This window comes from Lynx rufus, unplaced genomic scaffold (assembly GCF_022079265.1).
Source record: "Lynx rufus isolate CCGP_SWC_20201006 ecotype Redwood Valley unplaced genomic scaffold, mLynRuf1.p SCAF_3, whole genome shotgun sequence".
In the NCBI taxonomy this organism is placed as follows: Eukaryota; Metazoa; Chordata; class Mammalia; order Carnivora; family Felidae; genus Lynx; species Lynx rufus.
Window position 1 is genome coordinate 190,663,478 of NW_025814845.1, and position 20,457 is coordinate 190,683,934.

At 38.3% G+C, this 20,457-nt stretch overlaps 1 protein-coding gene across 1 annotated transcript in view; it reads left to right on the forward strand.

Moving 5' to 3' along the window:
* The window catches only part of LOC124521247 (tropomyosin alpha-3 chain-like), a 38,031-nt gene extending 24,509 nt beyond the window's left edge, over positions 1-13,522 (forward strand). Inside the window, 4 exon segments of the mRNA XM_047092338.1 lie at positions 12,542-12,653; positions 12,655-12,833; positions 13,097-13,233; positions 13,236-13,522. Of these exon segments, the coding sequence (XP_046948294.1) occupies positions 12,542-12,653; positions 12,655-12,833; positions 13,097-13,233; positions 13,236-13,522 (715 nt within the window).
* The last annotated feature ends 6,935 nt before the right edge of the window (positions 13,523-20,457 follow it).

Genomic DNA, 20,457 nt, shown 5'->3' on the forward strand with positions numbered 1-20,457 from the left:
TACATATATACATGCATATGTATATATGTATGTATGTATATGTATATATATATATTTTTTTTTTTGGAACTTGTCTTAAATATCTGCTAAACATTCTCATTCTAGTTCCATTCTAGCTACTTCTCCTTTACATTCTTCATCTATTAATTTAGGATTTTTAAAAATCTGACTTCTACCTATCTCGTTCAATGTACTGATTCTCTCTTCAGCAACATCTACCTTACTGTTTAATCTACCCAATGAGATTTTATTTCAATAGCTATCATTGCATTTCTAGAATTCTTTTTGCTCCTTTAATATGCTTCCCCCCCCATTATATATTGTTCTTGCTTAATCTACATAGTTTATTTTAAACCTTTAAACACTGTAAAGATACTGACTATAATCTCTCTTGGTTTATCTCATTATATAAAATGTTTTCCAGTGTTAATTGTCAGTTTATTGTAATCACCGACTTTTCTTCCTAAAACATTCAGACAAAACTTTCTGATATTTGCCCCACCAGACTTCTGTTGTGTTGTTTTCATACATGTTTTCCTCATTACCTTTGCATGAGGTGCTAACATAAGGAGAAATGTGACTTTAGGCCACACTTGTGTGCAGACATAAGATTGCACATTTGTGTGTTGCTTTGTCAGGTTGGACAGGAGAACTTTTCTCATCCCTGTTCCATGGATGAATTAGGCTCTCAGCCTCCAGCAGTTCTCACACGTAAGCTCATTTTCTTCAGACATATTAAAAGTAAATTCTCTAACCACCGAGGCTTCTATTCATGGAGCTAAGCCTCTACAATCATTGGGATTTAGTATCATGCCCCTCTTTATTGAGCTGTAAGTTCTTTTTCTAGTACCCTGATTCCTTTTCTGTGTGTGTGTGCATGCGCATGCAAGTTTGAAAAGAGAAGGGGGTTGGTTCATGTCAGGTCAGACGATGATATTTACTTAATCATCACTAATTTTGTGTTTACCATCCTCAATTTAATAATCATCATCTGATAAGAGGGAATATATGAATCAAAGGGAAATATCTACTGTTTTCCCCTTCACTATGTAATTCAGCTCACAGAGTTATGGTTCTTTATGAAATATGTAATCCTAATCAAAATTTAAAATGTGTTAAATTAAAAATATCTGAAAAAATTTATAGGCAATATTAAGCTTCAGATAAATGTGTGAAATTTGAGGATTTGAAAATTATGAAATTACCCTTCAGATTCGCCACAATAGATAGACTTTACAGCGAGTTTTTTGGTTTAGGGTGAATATGTTGTTAGAACTAAAGGCAGGAGCACATTTTAACATGTTTATAAAGAAACCTAAACTAAGAGTGTATTTTGCTCATCACAAGATTCAGGATTTGCCCTTAACTTATAGCAACATTGGCCAAGGCTCACAACCAGCTTTAACTGTCTATGCACCTCCATTAACACATTATGAGAGCAGAAATCCACACCTACTCAGAACTATAAAAAAAACAAAAAACAAAAAAAACAACACAACTTGGTAACAGAAATTTTGTTTCCAGTCCCATTTATACACTTCTAAGTAGAATGGTATTCAGATTTCAGCTTTCTACTTTCTAGAAGAATAAATCTTTTTCAAACTTAGCCATTGTCATCTTTTCTTTTTTCAAATGAGAAAGTGGCACAATTAGGGAAACAAAGAGTAATGAGAAACAAAATCCTTAAGATGCATCGCTTAGACTTGCTTTTTCTATAACATAAGATAAACAAATGATACATGTCCTTTTTTAAAAAGCATGTGGAAGGGACAGCAGGCAACTCATTTATATCTTTAGCTCCTGATGTCACCCTGATCAGAATTTCTATCAAATATATTGAGGCCAATATCAAAATCATAGCAAATAGCTGCCTTTAACAGAGGCCTTTGGTGTTTAATCTTTTGAAGCATATGAGAAGCAAAGATATGCCATATGCAAAGTAAAATCCTCTCCTGTCTTTGAAAATACCAAAGGTAACTTTTAAGTGCACTTACCATTTTCATCTTTGCAGATAAAATGTCTAGTAGGCAGGCTTATAGATGTTCATGGGCTTTCTCTACCATTTAAATGTTTTTGAAATGAATAACAAAAATAGTTACCCTTTTAAAAAAGTCAACTAGCACTTTAAACTACCTCTATGTAATATACATATTTTTAGCATCTGAGTTGGCAAATATTATCCACTGAAATATAGCCTTGTGTGTAGATAGCCATACTGCCTAAATTAGATCCATAAAATTTACAGTTGAGTAAAAAAAAATTGATTAATTATAACTTGCATATTTAGTATAGCTATAAATATGCTACCACGTCACAGGTGATGTTTAAACATAGTAAACACTTTATTATTCCCAGAGCTTATTTTTAAGTTTTATCTGAAACCTACTTTTCATTTGCATTTCCCTGATCATTAGTGATTTTGAGCAGCTCTTCATGGGTAACTCTTCATGGGTAAGTCATTTGTAGACCTTTGGAAACATGCCTATTCAGGTCCTCTGCCTATTTAAATTTTTTTTTTCAACATTTATTTATTTTTGGGACAGAGAGAGACAGAGCATGAACGGGGGAGGGGCAGAGAGAGAGGGAGACACAGAATCAGAAACAGGCTCCAGGCTCTGAGCCGTCAGCCCAGAGCCTGATGCGGGGCTCGAACTCCCGGACCGCGAGATCGTGACCTGGCTGAAGTCGGACGCTTAACCGACTGCGCCACCCAGGCGCCCCTGTCCTCTGCCTATTTAAACCCTGCTTTATTTGTTGTTTTGGTGTTTAATTATATCAATTCTTTATTTATTTTTGAATATTATCCCTTATCAGATATGCCATTTGACAATATCTTCTTCCATTCAATAGGTTGCCTTTTCATTTTGTTGATGGTTCCTTTCCTTATGCACAATATTTTTAGTTTAACATAATTCCAATTGTTTATGTTTGCTTTTGCTTCCCTTGCCTGGGGAGGCACATGGTATATCGAAGAAAAAATATAAAGATACAGATATTGCTGTCTTTATCTATATATTGCTCAGGCTGATGTCCAAGAGACTTACTTCTTGTTTTCTTTTAGGAGTTTTATGGTGTCAGATCTTATGTTTAGGTTTTTAATCCATTTTAAGGTTGTTTTGTTTTGTTTTGTTTTTGTATCAAATGTAAGAAAGTGGTACAGGTTCATGCTTTTGATGTAGCGATGTGGTTTTCCCAATACCATCAAAGAGACTGCTTTTCCTATCGTATATTTTTATCGCCTTTGATGTAGATTAATTGACTATATAGACCACAATATGTCACCTCAAAATAGAATGGCTAGTATCAAAAACACAAGAAATAACAAGTGTTGGTGAGGATGTGGAGAAAAGGAAATCATTTCACACTCTTTGGGGGATTGGTAATCAGTGCAGCCACTGTGGAATCACTACAGAGGTTTCTCGGAAAAAAATTAAAAATAAAAATAGCAGGGAATCTCATAATTCCACTTCTGGATATTTACTCACAGAAAATGAAATGAGCCTACGTATCCGTTGATAAACGAATAGAGACAGAAGATGTGGCATACCAACACAATGGGATATTACTCAGCCATAAAAAGCATGAGATTGTGCCACTTGTGACAACATAGATAGAACTAGAAGGTATGATGCTGAGTGAAGTAAGTCAGAGAAAGACAAATACAATATGATTTCACTTCTGTCTGTAACCTAAGACACTGTCAACAACAGAAACAGACTCCTAATACAGAGAAGAAATTGGTGGTAGTGAGAGGAGAAGAGGGGAGAGGTATGATAAGGGGTTAGGCAAAATAAGTGAAGACGATTCCAAGGTGGAAAATTCCAGTTAGTAAGTCACAGGGCAGAAAAGCACAACATAGAGACTACAGTCAGTAATAGTGTAATAACTGCATGGTGACAGATCGTGACTGCACTTTTCAGTGGTGTAGTCTCGTAATGCATATCTATTATAGTGCATCTCATAAGGTGCATAATTGTTGAATCCCTTTATTACACACCTGAAACTAATATGTCCAGTATACTTCAATTAAAAATAGTAAATAAAATAAAATAAAACCTACTTCAACTAGAAATGTTTATATGTAATATACAAAGCAAATTTTTCTGATGACTATTTTTTGGCTATACTATAATGTTATATAGAATATACTATAACGTTATAACGAAAATAACCAAATTTAGTTTCCCTAGACTATGTTTTATTAATGTTTATAATTCAGATTCAAGAAAAGGGGCTTCTTAGAAAATATATTTAGCGGTCTCTGTGGGCTATGGCAGCAAAGGGACAGAGAGCTTGTACCTTCATACAAAAAGCACACAGCTGATTCTGCTCTTGCAAAATGGACTCCTCCAAGCTGAGTAGACAGTACAAACACAAATGCATCTATTCTATCAACTGGCTATTGCATAGTTATAAAAACAGATGTGGCAGACCAATAGAATTCCAGTTTCCTGATTTCTATCGATGTTCGGTAGTCAAGGGGAATAAACTTACTCTCAAAGTTTTTTTTCTCAGAAAGACTGAAGAATGCTTCTGCCCACATAATTGTCTGCTTTACTGAAGTGACTCTCAGCCTTTAGCAGACATTAGATCACATGAAGGGTTTAAGACACACACTGCTGAGCCCCACACCCAGAGACTCTGATTCAGTACATCTGAGGTGAGACCAAGGATTTCTAAGCCCTTTTGTCAGTAATGCTGATGCTAATGGTCCAGGGACCACACTTTGAGAATCACTGAATTACTGGAATGTATCCATACATGGGAGCTACAGCGTCTTAAACTTGCAAAAGCAGTAGAGATAAAACTTCCAAAATGGTTACATTCTGCACTATCCATGAGATATGTCAGAAAGAGCAGTGGCCTGAACTTCTCATCTTTTTTGTGGAACCTTGCACAGAGAGAATGGAATTAATTAAACTGACAGAAGATGTAATCAACAGAATACCCATGGACATAACAGGTGCTACACTGATTCACACGAATCTATCCTAATCTTTTGTTTTTTCATTTATCTTTATCTGCAAATATTTACTCAGTGAAAAGGGAGAAAAGGGAGTGTAAAAAGTATGTCAAGTGCTCAAAGGTCATAGTTTAACTGCCCTCCAAACTGGCTCAGTATCCCCAGATGATATCTTAAGATAGTTTGTGCCAGAAACAAAAAAGAAAATATAAATAAATTAAAAATAAATTATATCCCTAGTTCTTCACCTAATGTCTACTTTCAGTCCCTAAGCTAGTTATTAGAAGCTATTTGTGAAAATAAGTTGTCTTTGAGAACCGCGCTTCAGTGGTTCTGAATGAGTAGAGACAATATCCAGAATGTGAACTTCTGCATGCAGGAGAGAAGGGAGTGGGGAGTCAGGGGGGAGGCACAAGATTGCTCTTCTTCCTGGTCTTTGGTATTTCTCAGCAGTGTCTGGTCTTAGCAACTCTTTTAACCTCTAGCTGAACTCTGTTTCCTTATTTCTAAAATGGCAACAGTAATGTCTTTCTACCACTAGATTGTTGAGAAAACCAAATTAGGTTGAGTCTTATTTTCTTATAGATATAATTAACTACAATCTAACATATTCAATGCTGTTAAAAAAAAAAGTAGGATGGGTGCCATTGTTAATAAGAGGAGAGTATCTTTAAATTTTTTAACGTTTATTTATTTCTGAGAGAAAGAGAGAAAGAGAGGGAGGGAGAGGGAGGGAGACACAGAATCTGAAGCAAACTCCAGGCTCCTAGCTGTCAACACACACACACACACACACACACACACACAGGGCTCGAACTTGCGAGCCACTGAAAAATCATTACGTGAGCCAAAGTCAGAGACTTAAGTGAGTCACCCAGGCACCACAAGGAATGTGTCTTTAGATCTCTTACTGTAATTCAACTATGCACTCCTAGTATTGCCTCGGTTTATAAAAAGCAATAATGGGCTATATATTACGAATGGTTAATATGTCACCTACTTTAAAAACTGACTTTGCCATGTGTCAATCTTATTCCAGTTCCGTGAAATTTGTTTCTCCTCAATGTGAGATGATGCTAGACTTGATAGCTTTTTAATATCGTGTTTATCACTATTCATAATACTCAGCAAAAATGCAGAAAATGTTCACTGGAAATGTTATACGGTGGGTGAATAAATGTTAATTTTCCAATTAAAATATTATTAGTCCAGAAAGAGAGCCACATTTTCAATGAGCCTTTTTCTCTTCTCTCTTCCTCTGTGTTTGCGCGTCTGGGCACGATTACACTTCTTGGCTGCAAACTCAGCATCAGTATCCCCATAAGGAGTGATTTCAGATTTCCTGTATTAAATAATGTAGATACGGTAGGGGTGAAAGTGAAATATCTTACTAGGAAATAAAAGAGTCTTAAACAAAAGGCCCTCTGTCAAGAATGATGTCCTTTGTATACTCTTTGCCTCTGTGGATGACAACAACAACAACAACAACAAAAAAGTGGCAAGTTGATGCTTCTGAACTATACTGCTGAAAGCAAAGCCGCAGCCTTGCAGGTGAACTTGGAACAATGTGTCTGCATCGCCTTTCTAGAATGAGCCATCTTATTAGGGATAGGACCTTCCCACTCTCAGACGGTATTTAAAACTATACGTGGCTAACTGTAAATGACCATTGAAAAGTCTTTAAAATTTACACATATCACAGCAACATTCAGATTAAAGACAAACTGTGAGTCCTCATCATCTCTTGCTTTTCAACTCTTTCTGAGCTTTTGCCTTTCACAAGCATCGGTTAAAAATCTGAGACGACATACGTCTTCCGATGTTTTCGTCTTGGGGAATGCAAACAGCACTGAATACAGTAATTTTAGAACCAAACAGAAGTGAATCGGAATTTGGTCTCAGGGAATGTTTCAAACAAACAAACAAACAAACACATTGCCATGGATGATTTCTCTGACTCTCATTAACATATAATTCTCAAAGACACAAATACGTTTGATGTGTATGCACTGATATATAAACTCTGTGTTCACTTCAGCTGTACTGTGAAATGTCACAGCCATACTGTGAAATCTCATAAAATTTTGAGATCTATGTAGCACACTAACAGTATATTGCTGCCTCAACCCTGACAAGAAACAAGTGTCGAGGGCTTCCTTTTATATGTTTCAACGATGTTTAAAATACATAGACAGGAATACACAGGCTGCAGACATACTAAAATATATGAGTTTTCTCCATGAGAAAACAAATGTGTTAAAGACATTACGCAAAAACATATTTAAAGCAATTGCTAACATGAAATCTGGATATGTAAGGTCAGTCTGGATCGCTGCTTTCCCATCTTTCCTAAAGTTAAAGAAAATTACATGGATTATTTAAAAATGAAAGCTATATTTCAGTGTTGGACATGTAAAATCAAGACTGAGCACCCCTGAATTTTTGATGCATCTTCTATCTGTAGACATCCAGTAAAATAGTGAGTGCCTAATGGCAAATTCAAGACTAGATGTTTGAGGGTTTATAGCACCATGTTACTTTACTGTGTGAGATTTATTCTGTTTGTGAAAGAATTATTCTTAAGAAGTGGGGTGTCTGAATGAGGAACTTACTATCCATTACAGGTGATCACAAATCAAATAGGAAAATGTAGTGTTAGCCATTTCTGGATTAAAATATGTCTTCCAAAAAACAAAGTCATTAAAAATCCATTATTTGCTGATAAAGATCAAATTTGTTTCTAAATATTCACATATTTAAATGAAAGTTCACTACTTTGAGGATTTTTAATCAATCATGAAGTCCATTACATATGAGAAGAAAACTAACAATACACAAATTCACTGTGATAGTGATGCACGATAACAGATCTATCAGCAGAGTGGTATTACTAGTGTAATAAACATCTAAATTGTTACACTACGCATTTTACTGAACAACCATACAAAAGATTAAAGGAAAAATCATCTAGATGGGCAACAACGCGTTCTGTGTCTGATCCACTTTTCATCTGCCATACATTTATTCTTTTATTTTTTCTCTTAACTTTCCCTAAAGTTGATGGGCTTAAGATCGCTATTTCTTTAAAAGCTTAACGGCTTTTACGACATTTTGTCGTGGTGTTTCTTTAGATAGTTCTCAGCAGGACAGGAATTTGGCGTTATACAAATGCAGCGTGTGTGTGAGTGCACATGTGCACACATACAAATATGCATATATGCATACAAGCAAAGAATAATATTTTGGAGAAAACTAACAGTTTTAATCCACAGGATGCCCTTCAGACACTGCTTTGTCCTCAAAGGACAAATAAATACCTAAAATTGAAACCTCAGGGGAACCTGGGTAGCTCAGTCAGTTAAGCGTCCGACTTCGGCTCAGGTCATGATCTCATGGGTCATGGGTTCGAACCCTGCGTCGGGCTCTGTGCTGACAGCTCAGAGTCTGGAGTCTGCGTTGGATTCCTTGTCTACCTCTCTCTCTCTCTCTCTGCCCCTTCCTTGCTTGTGCACGCTCTCTCTCTCTCTCTCAAAAATAAACAAACTTCAGAAAAACTGAAACCTCAATACATTTAGTTAAAAGACATGTGAAGTAGAAGATGCGGACATGGATGAATCACTGACAAAATGTATGATGTCATTTCAGTTATATGTGCTGCCTTGATGAGAAAGACAAAATTTTGAAGCTTCAATTTCTGGTCTGCCAATGACTGTCTAATTTAGTATTTTGAAATCTCCTTTGATTTACACCAGTAATGATCTTACTTAATAAATAGTTGCTTTATATTCTCACTCTTCTCCCAAGAGAAGCCCTCCAGTCCATAGTTATTTGTCACTAGTAACTATAGGGAATATACAAAGACAACCACAAAAGTCATACAGTATTAGAAATAACTGTATGTTCTGGGCAGTAAGTGACATGATCTCGATAAACAGATAGCTGAGGGAGTTTTCAGTAAGAAAAATGTAGGATATCTACAGACTAGACTTAAATTCTTATGTTTAGAACTACGACTTAGTTAATGTGGTTGACCTCTCTTAAAGGGAAGGTTTTATCAGGGGAAGGCACACGATCTCAAACAGACCTTCCTAAACTTTATTTACCTGGGCATCTCTTTCAGAGTAATATATAATCTCAAGAATATTCATGGGAATTAAAAAAATAGTTCATAATTTGTTATGGCTGCAATACTTTACAGAAAATTTATATTTTGGTCATATTATTAAATACTGCATTACAGTGAAATAGAAAATAGCAAGACAGTAGATTTAAATGCAACCTCATCAATCATGACAAATGTAAACAGACTAGGGATTCCAAATAAAAGGTAAATAACGTCACACTAGATTAAAAAAACTACCCGACTGTACTTTCTTCAAGAGAAGCACTTTAAATATAATGCAAAAAAGAGGGGCTCTTGGGTGGCTCAGTCAGTTGAGCATCTGACTCTTGATTGCAGATCAGGTCATGCTCTCACGGTTCTAAAATCAAGCCCCATGTGAGGCTCTGTGGTGACAGCACAGGCCCTGTTTGGAATTCTCTGTCTTCCTTGCTCTCTGCCACTCCCCCATGCACATATGTTCTCTCTCTCACAAAATAAGTAGACATTAAAAAAAATTAAAAACATATAATGCAAAAAGACAGTCCAAAGTAAATACAGAAAATAAACACATACATGCCCACACACACCACACACTAGAAGCTAGATTGCCTAGTTTAGTATCAGACAAAACAGACATCGAGACAAGGAGTAATAGCTTCACAAATAGACACCATATGGGGCCATTAACAAGTCTCAATCATGTTTTTGGCATCCGCATGGGAGTGGGGAAGCAGGCCACAGCTCATCACGGTGTCAGAGCTCAAGTGTCCTAAGGAGATAGTCCTCATGGGTGGGTGAATGGCCCATTTCAGTTTGTTGGAGATCAAACAGCTGCACAGGGTGGTGGAAAACTAGAGTCCGGACGACACGAAGTGAGAGTGTGCACAGCTGGAGGGAGATGCCTGTGAGATGGGCAGACTGATGACATACTAGAATATTGATCAGATAAGTAAATATACGAAGGATAAAGGGAGACATTCCATGTCTGTGAATGAGTCAAAGAATACGAAAAGGCAGGTACCATTGTGAACTCATGGTTTTCAACATAAAAGTTTGATAAATATAAACATTTCATGTATGTATGTATGTATTTATGCATGTATCTACCTACCTACCTATCATTATATAGTCTGCGGAAGCAGATGCCAAGCCAGACTTTGACATGCAAGATATTTGTAAGTGATCAACAACTATAGAAGGTAGTGGGGGGAGAGGTGAGCAAAGGGAAAAGTCAAACTTTCTCAAACTCTTTTTCAACCTCAAGGGAAGCTTTGAAGCATAAATGGCCTTCTAGACTCATTCCTCAATGGGCCGAAATGCCCAGGGCCTTGAGACCCCCGAGATGATCAGTCAATGTGGATTTCTTCCTGAAGGACCGCGAGCCCGGCGAGGTAGCTTTCTGCAGTTGAAGATAAAGCCCTGAGACCTGAAGTCTGTCTGCGTCTACTCCCAGCAGACACATTTCTAGGTCCATTACATACAAACCTACAGATACACACACACACACACACACACACACACACACACACACACACACACACACACGCTTCAGCTATAATGCTTGTTTTGCAACAAATTTGCCCTGGTATGGTTGATGTACTTGGGAGCATTTGGGGCCTAATATAAATTTTGAGTAAGTATCTGTGCTATTTCCCCCTTTAAAAACATGGATAAAAGTAGAAAATTGTACTCAGCTAATACGAAGTGGTGGGAACACACAAAAGCCCCACATGCACACCCCACATTTAGCAGCTGTCTCGATTCATTGCATGTATTGTTGTACATGGTTGTGTTTTGTTACATTTTTCTTACTCGTAAACTGTCCTCTATGTATTAAAACTAAAACCAAACAAAAAATCCCACCTCATTAAACATCTCAAAATCGTTTCAGTGTCCTGCTTCAAAATGCCAAGCAGAGAGTGTAAGTAAAGCATCCTCTCTGTGTGAAGAACTGAAGGCGACAGAGCCTAATCCCCCCTCAGTGGCTCCTTTATGGGCCTGCTGTGGCTGATTTAGTGGTTTGACATGTCCCTAGTATTTCCAGAGACTTTAGCTGTTGAGTAAAGCCATTGATTGAGGGGAGAAAATGGTGGGAAAAAGAAAACTGACAGTAAGACAGAAGTGAAAGGCGGCTATAAACTGGATCAAATATTCAGTTTTTTTTCCGAATATTCAGTGTTGATAAAATCTTGATAAAATATCTATTATACACACTTGGCCCAAAAGACTTATAAATGAAAGACAGAAAAGTCTGCACCAAGATTTGAGGCTGTTAAAAGTGGCTTAACTGTGGTATTTGGAACAACGGAGCAATGACCCACATCGGTCCACAGCAGGCGTTGCGACCCTTCCTTCTGATTTCAGATTACCCAACCTTCCACCAATTCATAGTAACTGAGAAGCTATAGCTCTTCCAAGATCCACTTCTATAAAAGACCCCCAAAATTTGTTTTTTTCCAAAGGTGAAGTACCATATTTGCCATAGTCATTATGTATTTTTAACCATTTTTTATGTGTGAAATTATGCTTTTATTAGGTTCTTATTTTCTTTCTTTTATATGTCACTGATGAAAACGTTGAGTGTTTCTGCTCCAACCTTTTTCCATAAGCCCTGTGGTTTTTGTTGCCTGATTATGCATAGCGTAGTGATTTTTAGGAATGTGTGTAACATCACAGAACTAACTGTATATACATATGTACACATCACACTCCTCTATTATATATAAAAATTGTATGAGATGATATAAACAAAAATATATGGCCGTATAACTACATATGCTTCAATTAGGATCACAGGATCTCCTTTTTTTTTAGCTTTATGCCTTCTGATCTTTAAACAATTATCTATAAAATGAAATACATTAAGCTTTTTTTTTCATTATGAAAAGCAAAGTAAAGGGACAAATGCAGCAAAATGCTGAGTTGTTCTAGCAGCAATTTCTTATATCCTAGGCAAGGAGAAAGCTCCATTATGGGAGCAGCTTAGCATAGTTTAAAAGCACAGTTGGATCATATTTAATAGCAAAAGCATCCAACTTGGGACAGCAGTGGGGTCCCACAGCACTAGACAGCACACACGTTTTGAAGGTTAATGATGACCTAGTCTATTCTTACACTGCATTATTCTACTCTATGCAGAAATTTCAAGAAAAAGGTAGAGGAGTACGTGGGAAGATGTGCTGAGGACGGCCAGAATAATGTACAGGTATATATGCTGTTTTATTTCTTATGGATTTTATCTTCCCACGTCCATGCCTGTCATAAGACATCTCTGATCATTTCTTCTCAGGAGAGGTCTGTTTTATTAAACCCCAAGGAAAAAGTTGTCTGAAAGACTCTTCCGGCCCTGGCCGTTGTTTTCCTGCTATCTGCTATTTAAAGGTTGCTGCAGAGAAGCATCTGCAGAGCCCAAAAGAGGCGGCAGGAAGCTAAGAGTGAGCGGGAGTGGGCAGGGGCTGGGTGGGCACCACGGCCAGGGTCACCGCCACGGAGGCACCGAAGTGTAGGATCCGGGCTCTGCAGCAGGAAGGCCAGGATACCCAGGAGGGGGCCAAGCGCCCTCTCTGCTCTCGGGCCGAGGGGGGGAAGTCGAGCCTGGGAGCAGGCAGAGGCTGAGGTGGCCTCCTTGCACCCCAGGATCCAGCAGGTGGAAGAGGAGCTGGACGGTGCCCAGGAGCGCCTGGCCACTGCCCTGCAAAAGCCAGAGGAAGCTGGAAAAGCCGCTGATGGGAGGGAGAGAGGAATGAAAGTGACGGAACACCAAGCCTTAAAAGTTGAAGTAGGGGCGCCTGGGTGGCTCAGTGGGTTAAGCATCTGACTTCAGCTCAGGTCATGATCTCACTGCTTGTGAGTTCGAGCCCTGCCTAGGGCTCTGTGCTGACAGCTCAGAGCCTGGAACCTGCTTCGGAGTCTGTGTCTCCCTCTCTCTCTGCCCCTCCCTCACTCATCCTCTCTCTGGGTCTCAAAAATAAATAAATAAATAAATAAATAAATAAATAAATAAATAAATAAATAACATTTACAAAAAAAAAAAAAGATGAAGTAAAGACAGAACTCCAGGAAATGCAACTCGGAGAAGCAAAGTGCATTGCAGAAGAAGCAGTGGGAAGTATGAAGAAGTGGCTGGGGATTACAGAGGGGGACTTGGAGGGCAGAGAGGAGCAAGCCAAGCCGCAGAGTCCCCGTGCCTGGAGACAGAGGAGCCAACCAGACCGACAGACCTGAACGTGAAGTGCCTGAGTACTGCTGAAGAAAAGGACCCTCAGAGGGAAGACAAATGCGGGGACGGGGTAAGGCTTCTTGCGGATACAGTCCAGGAGGCAGAGCCCCGTGCCGAGTTTGCGGAGAGGTCAGCGGCCAAGCTGGAGAAGACAACTAATGACTTGCAAGATCAGCTGAGAGGCACCAAAGGGGAGCACGTCTGTACCAAGAGGCCGGCTCGACTCTGCCTGACCTGAATGAGGGGTACAGCACCCCAGTCCCACGCTGCCTCTGCTCCTCCCTCTGACCTCCACTCTGCCTTTCCCTCGCCAGACAGAGGCTGGCCTTGGAACTGAGGGCTGACCTTCCACTGGAAGGCTGCTTTCTCTCTTTGCCACCTCTCTCCCACCCCAACTCCTGTGTCTTTTTCAAAACACTGTCCCTGCCTCTCTCCTGAGGTTCCATTTGGGCTTGAGGCTGAGCACCTTCGGAAACAACATTTAAGAGAATGTGAGCACAACGCAAAGGGTTCTTGAAAGCATGTTGCGTTATACACGTTTTACAATTACCTTTTCTGTTGTTGATGATGCAGCAGCCATTTGTACAACATTCCTAACAATTCCACGTCTGAGGCAGTAGTCTAACACCTTCCTCCCATTTGGAAAGAAATGTTTTGACTTAATGCATACTGTCCCCTCCACAGGGGAGGGAGGGAGAAAGGCAGGGGCCTGCCTTACTGAGGGCCAGAGACAGGAAAGGGACCCACGGTGATTCCACAGTGATTCCAGGAGGAATTAAAAACGGAAAAGTGTGGCTCACAGTTTCAGCTTTAAGGCATCTTCAAGCAACTTTGTTTTTATTTTTATTTTTTCATCAGAATTGACCAAATTGAGATGTGAGCCCTCTGAGACCAAATCCTTCTTGTATTTTTACCCCTTTCCCAACCCCTCACAGAATGAATCAGGTTCCCCTGATGTTGAGGTGACCACTTATTTGCTCTCCTGCCTCCTTGAAAGGAAAGGAAAGGAAAGGAAAGGAAAGGAAAGGAAAGGAAACAAAAGAAAAAAGAAAAAAGAAAGGAAAGGAAAGGAAAAAGAAAAGAAAATAAAAGAAAAGAAAAGAAAAGAAAAGAAAAAAGAAGGAAGGAAGGAAGGAAGGAAGGAGAAAGAAAGAAAGAAAGAAAGAAAGAAAGAAAGAAAGAAAGAAAGAAAAGGAAAATCATGTGTTTGCCATTGATTTGGCCATATGAAACAGACTTGTCTTGTTACCCTTTTGTGGGTCTGAAGCTGTTGCCTCTAAAAGTGCCACCTCATTGTGCTTTGTATCCGTTAGTGCCGGAGAGATCTTAAGTAGCTTATGTCCAAAACTGGTTTTAAATTTTATGTTATTTTGAAACTTTGCTTCTTTAGGGTTGGGGCACACTGGCCATCCCAATGGCTGAGAATTCTCTGCAGTCTTTGGGCGGATGTCCTGCTGATCTTTTTAAAAAAAGTTTCTTTCCCCACCCAATTCCCCTTTTTGGTGAGGTTTCTGTGAGGTCTGTTAAGTATGCATCCTGCTGCTCAGTGGCTTAAAATGCATTCTCCTTTGGTGTGCTCGCTCTCTCTGGGGGCTAATTGAGAGAAAGAAATTAATACTGCAACTATTTTGATATTGCAAATCAACAGGTGTCCTTTTGAAATAAAGAACCAGCCCCTCCAAAATAAATAAATGGAATACATGAATAAAGCTTGTTGGAAATGCCTTTGAAACGGCAAGAGGAGAGTAATATTGAGCATTTGTCATGTGTGTGTTAGACATCTGCATATCTTCTTTAGAAAAATGACTTTCCATATCTTCTGCCCATTTCTTGAACTGGATTATTTATTATTTGGGTGCTGTGTTTGAGAAGTTCTTTACAGATTTTGATGTGGGAAATCAAATAGCTATGTCCTGGGTTAGGAGATTATAAAGAACACATTGCAAAGCAGAAAACTGCTTTCTGGCCTTGCTGAAAACAGCAGACCATGCTTGGTTTATCTAGTTCATATCTCTCTAGGGGGCACTCACTTTGCTTATCTAGTTCATGTCTATCTAGGGGTTAGATCCTGCCTATTGTCATAAATTCCGTAGACAATGTTATCGCACGGAATATTTTATCCTGTCTTGTTTTTTTTGCACGTTTTCTATACGTTCTTACCGACACATAGCCCACCAAAGTATTGCGCAATGTTATGCTAAATGTCATCTCAGCACATGCAGGAGCTTGAGAGCAGCTTGGGGAGAGTTCTCATAGCCTCCCTCTCACCTCCCCTGACTTGGATGGAGTCTTTAGTACTCCTTTGTGCCCCCCTCGGCTTTGCTAGACAAAGCCGAAAGCCAAACTCACAACTGGTGACCCTGACGTGATCCCACATCTGGATACTAACCCTTCATCACATGTACCATTTGCAAATATCTTCTCCCATTTCTTAAGTTGTCTTTGAGTTTTGTTAATTATTTCCTTCGCTGTGCAGAAGCTGAAAGGGGAACCCTCGCGCACTGCTGGTGGGAAAGCAAACTGTGCAGCCCCTCTGGAAAACAGTACAGATGTTCCTCAAAAAGTTAAAAATAGGACCAGCCCATGAGTCAGCAATTGCAGCACTAAGTTTTTACCCAAAGGATAAAAAAAATACAGAATCAAAGGGACACATGCATCCCAATGTCTATACCAGCACTATCAACAATAGCCAAAGTATGGAAAGAGCCCAAATGTCCATCAGCTGATGAATGGATAAAGAATATGTTTTATATATATATATATATATATATATATATATATATATATATATACACCACCACCCCCACACACACAATGGAATATTTCTCAGCCATCAAAGAATGAAATCTTGCCATGTGTAACCGTGCGGATGGAACTAGAGTGTCTTACGCTAACTAAAATAAGTCCATCAGAGAAAGACAAATACCATATGACCACTCATACGTGCAATTTAAGAAACAAAACAGATAAACAGAGGGGAAGGGAAGAAAAACAGAGAGAGAGAGAAGCAAACCAGAAAAGACTCTTAACTATAGAGAACAAAGTGAGGGTTGATGGATGAAGTAGTCAGGGGATGAGCTAGATGAGTGATGGGAACTTGTGATGCATACTGAGTATTCTATGTTAAGTGATGGAGTCAATCAATTCTATGAAGGGAATGCAGAGGGGAGGGGGGGAGAGAAGAAAAAAAGAAAAAGAACAAGAGGAGAAAGGGAGGAAGTTCTTACAGATCAAGGGGGAAAAAAGGGAGAAGCTGACAGGTCACAGGTTATGCCTGAGTCAATGAACCCTAGACTCTCAGCTTCACCAAAGTTTCCTGTGCCTCATGACCTGGAAAAACAGCCAGTCAGGGGTTTGCCCAGTGAAGGTATCTTGGAAAATCTTAACAGAATGGAAGTTAGAATCCCCATTCTTACCAACCAAGTCAAGCAGCTTGGTAACACAAAAATAAAAGCAATCCACTGAACACTGAAATTTTCACCATGTCCTTCTTTATCTAAATAACTTCCTTAGTATGTTTCAATCCATATCCCTTTCTCCACACATTATCTCTTGATCTCTTTCCCTGTATCTCACTCTTTTTTCTATCTTCTCTGAGTCCAATTGGCCACATCAGAAGTATAAATCAATAGGAGTATACAACTGCCCTAATTCTTGTCTTTTCTAACGGAAGCAAAGAAGAAAAACAACCTACCTCACAACCTACCTCACAACACTAGATTCTGCCAATTCATGATTCATGGGAAAGAGTAATGGGTAACAGATAAGAAAAAAATCCAGAGAAGAGGCCCTTCTGGGAATACACACAGCAAAAACTATAGAGTGCATTTAGTCTATTAGAACTTTTATTGGAACCATTATGTACAGTTAGAACAGATCTGTGAACCATGTGGGAAGAATTCTAGGCTCTAACATTTGTAGCCTGTATACATTAAGACAGTAACGGTACCACCAGATGTCTTTCATATGAAGATTCTCTCTGTACCTGCTCATTAATTCCCTGGGATTCCCAAAGTGTCAAGGAATAGACATTATGCCTCATCAGGCAAAGAGTATAAATGTACCTCCCAAAAGGCTTTAGAAAACTCAAAACACTGAATGGCTTAGCTTACCCAAAAAATAAGTTACCTAAAGTGGTCTTCTCTACTGGCTGTGAAAGTTTATTTGAATAGTCTAAGAAAAAGTGAACACAGTGTATATTATATCTAATATTCAGCTCCACATTACTAAGTCTGAAAGACATTCTTCTTCCACAAAGGTTGTAGTCATTGCATTTTTCAAAACTGTGTGACATATACCATCACAACGTTGGTTAAAAGCAACATACAGGGAAAGATGCGTATTTTCCAATTGCAAAGTCCTCTTTATTTCTCAGAGATCAAGAAAAGGATAGAACAGCAGACAGCTCATAAAATTTAAAAGTAATACTCAAAAAACATATCAAGTCAGCAGATATCTTCTTCACCCTAGATATGTGTTTTATTAGACACAGTTCTGTAGCTTTCTGGAAGACATTTCATCATTAAAAAAAAAAGTATCTTTTCTTGCCCAGAATGATTGGCATCAAAGCAAATTTAAATCTCTGTGATCTTAAGAAAACAAATTTGTTTATGATTATTTTGAGACAATATATGGAGTAAAATTAAGTCACTGCTAATGAGAAAGTAGAAATTGGGTCTTAACTTCATAAAACTATTTTCTTGAAACAAAATCTCCAGATCCTTTTATTTGAATACCAGGATTAGAGCTATGTTTATTTTATTGTGACATAATCTTATTTTCTAGTAACTGTGAAATATGAAATAAATCATAAACATACTTCAGTGACCTCAAAGGTTTTACTGTCTTTTCCTTATCCTTTAAGGAGTCCTATATTTCCCTTAGAACTTCCTCCAACCCGATCATCATAATGGCCTTCAAATACTCATGATTACCTTTAATATATGCAGAAAATACCTACATTCTATGTAACATTTTCAAAGATGCTAATTTTCAGGTCTCTACAGGGTTCAAAATTAACCATCTCAAATATGAGCTGATAGCTATTAATAAAAGCATGATACCACATAGGCAGATTTCCAGTTTACTAAGTTGCCTTATCAACATTCTTTAAAATACAAAGAAAGCCCCTCCCTCTCCCCTTCTCCCCCTTCCTCCCTCCCTTTCCCTCTCTCCCTCTTCCTCTCTCTCCCTCTTCCTCTCTCTCCCTCTCCCTCCGTCTCTCCCTTTCTTTCTTTCCTTCTTTCCTTCCTTCCTTCTCTCTCTTTCTTTCCTTTTCTTCCTTCCTTCCTTCTCTTTCTTTCTTTCCTTTTTTCCTTCCTTCTCTCTTTCCTTCTTTCCTTCCTTCCTTCCTTCTCTCTCTCCCTCTCCCTTTCTTTCCTTCCTTCTCTCTCCTTTTCCCTTTTTCTTTCTTTCCTTCCTTCTCTTTCTTTCTCTTTCTGTCTTTCCTTCTTTCTTTCCTTCTTTCCTTCCTTCTTTCTCTTTCTTTTTCTTTCTTTCTTTCTTTCTTTCTTTCTTTCTTTCTTTCTTTCTTTCCTTCCTTCCTTCCTTCCTTCTCTCTCTCTTTTCTTCTTTCCTTCCTTCCTTCCTTCTTTCCTTCTTTCCTTCCTTCCCTTCCTTCCTTCCTTCCTTCCTTCCTTCCTTCCTTCCTTCCTTCCTTCCTTCCTTCCTTCCTTCCTTCCCTGTCTCTTTGTTTCTTTTTCTCCAAGCAGGCTTCACACCTAGTGTGGAACCCAATGCATGGCTCAAATTCATGACCCTGAGATCAAGACCTTGAGATCTAGAGCCAGCCGCTCAAATGACAGAGCCACCTAGGTACCCCACAAAAGACTTTGTAATAATGGAGCTCAGTGTGATGGGGGAGGAAATTTCTGGATGTAAGTTACTTGTTTTTCCAAGGGGAGGAAGGTGATTAGTACAAGGAGGCAAAAGGGGGGTTGCTACTGGCTGTCTTCAGAATCTCATGTTCAAAGACATGGTACTTCTAATGCATGCCATCATCAAAACGACAAATGACTGGAGATAAACATTAAGTGCAAAAAACCTCATAAAATTAAGATTTATGTCAGTGGGTGAGATTATTTTACAAAATCTGCTCTGGTAAAGTATGAATGGACTTGATATAAAAACTTCTAACTGTCACATAAAACAAATATGCTGCCCTATATAAACTTGAAGACAGAAACAAAATTATATTTGCCTATGTTTAAAAGCTTTGGTCTCTTCGTGTGTGATTTCTCTGGTTTCTTTCTTATAGATTATTGATGCATGGTGTACCAAGAAAATATATATATTTTTTAAATTATCGAGGATACTGTGAAAATTTATATCTGTAGCCTCACCACGTTGCACTTACGTGTACTAATGATATTAAATACATACTTAGTGCTTTGCCTATTTGGAGAAATAAAGTTGGAGTCCTTATAGAAAATATAATTTCAAAAAAAATTGCGTATCAGTTATGTCCCATGTGGAGGTGGGCAGTATAGTACATACAGAAATTATTTTGAATTATCAATTTGTTTACCAATTTGTTTCTCATTAGCTATTGAACCAATGCCAAGTTCCTTGTTTTAGGTATCTTCTAATTCAAGTTGTATTACTTGAAAATGATACTTGAAAGTAAAACTGAAGCTTGCTGAATTAACACAACATAGATATTATTGTTGACATCAATAGATTTGTCTCCTGAGACAAGAGCTTCTTCACATATAAAATAATTTTTACTTACACATGTTTTTCTACAATCTTATTACAATTTAATTTTTGTTGTTGTTATTGGTAGAATCTTTGCCACATTGAATCCAGAATACAAAATGGAATAGAAAAATAAAATTGATAGAGAATATACCGAGCCTACAAGAAGAGGGCAAGATAACAAATATTTCTTGAGGGCCTATTTCAGCCAGTCTATATACCTTACCTAATTGATTTATCTTGGCAATCAATAAAGGCAAATGATATATCTAAATTTTAAATTGAAAGTGTGGATACCGCCTCAGTGAGGTGGTATAATTTATCTATGACCTCATAAATATTGATTGGTGGGACTAAAAATTCAAAGTGACTTCTCTGTGTATTTCCAGTTGATGGCCATACAGATACATAAAATTCATTTAAAGTGTGTGATCTGTATTTATGTAAGAAACAGAGATGAGAATCTATGCTATCACA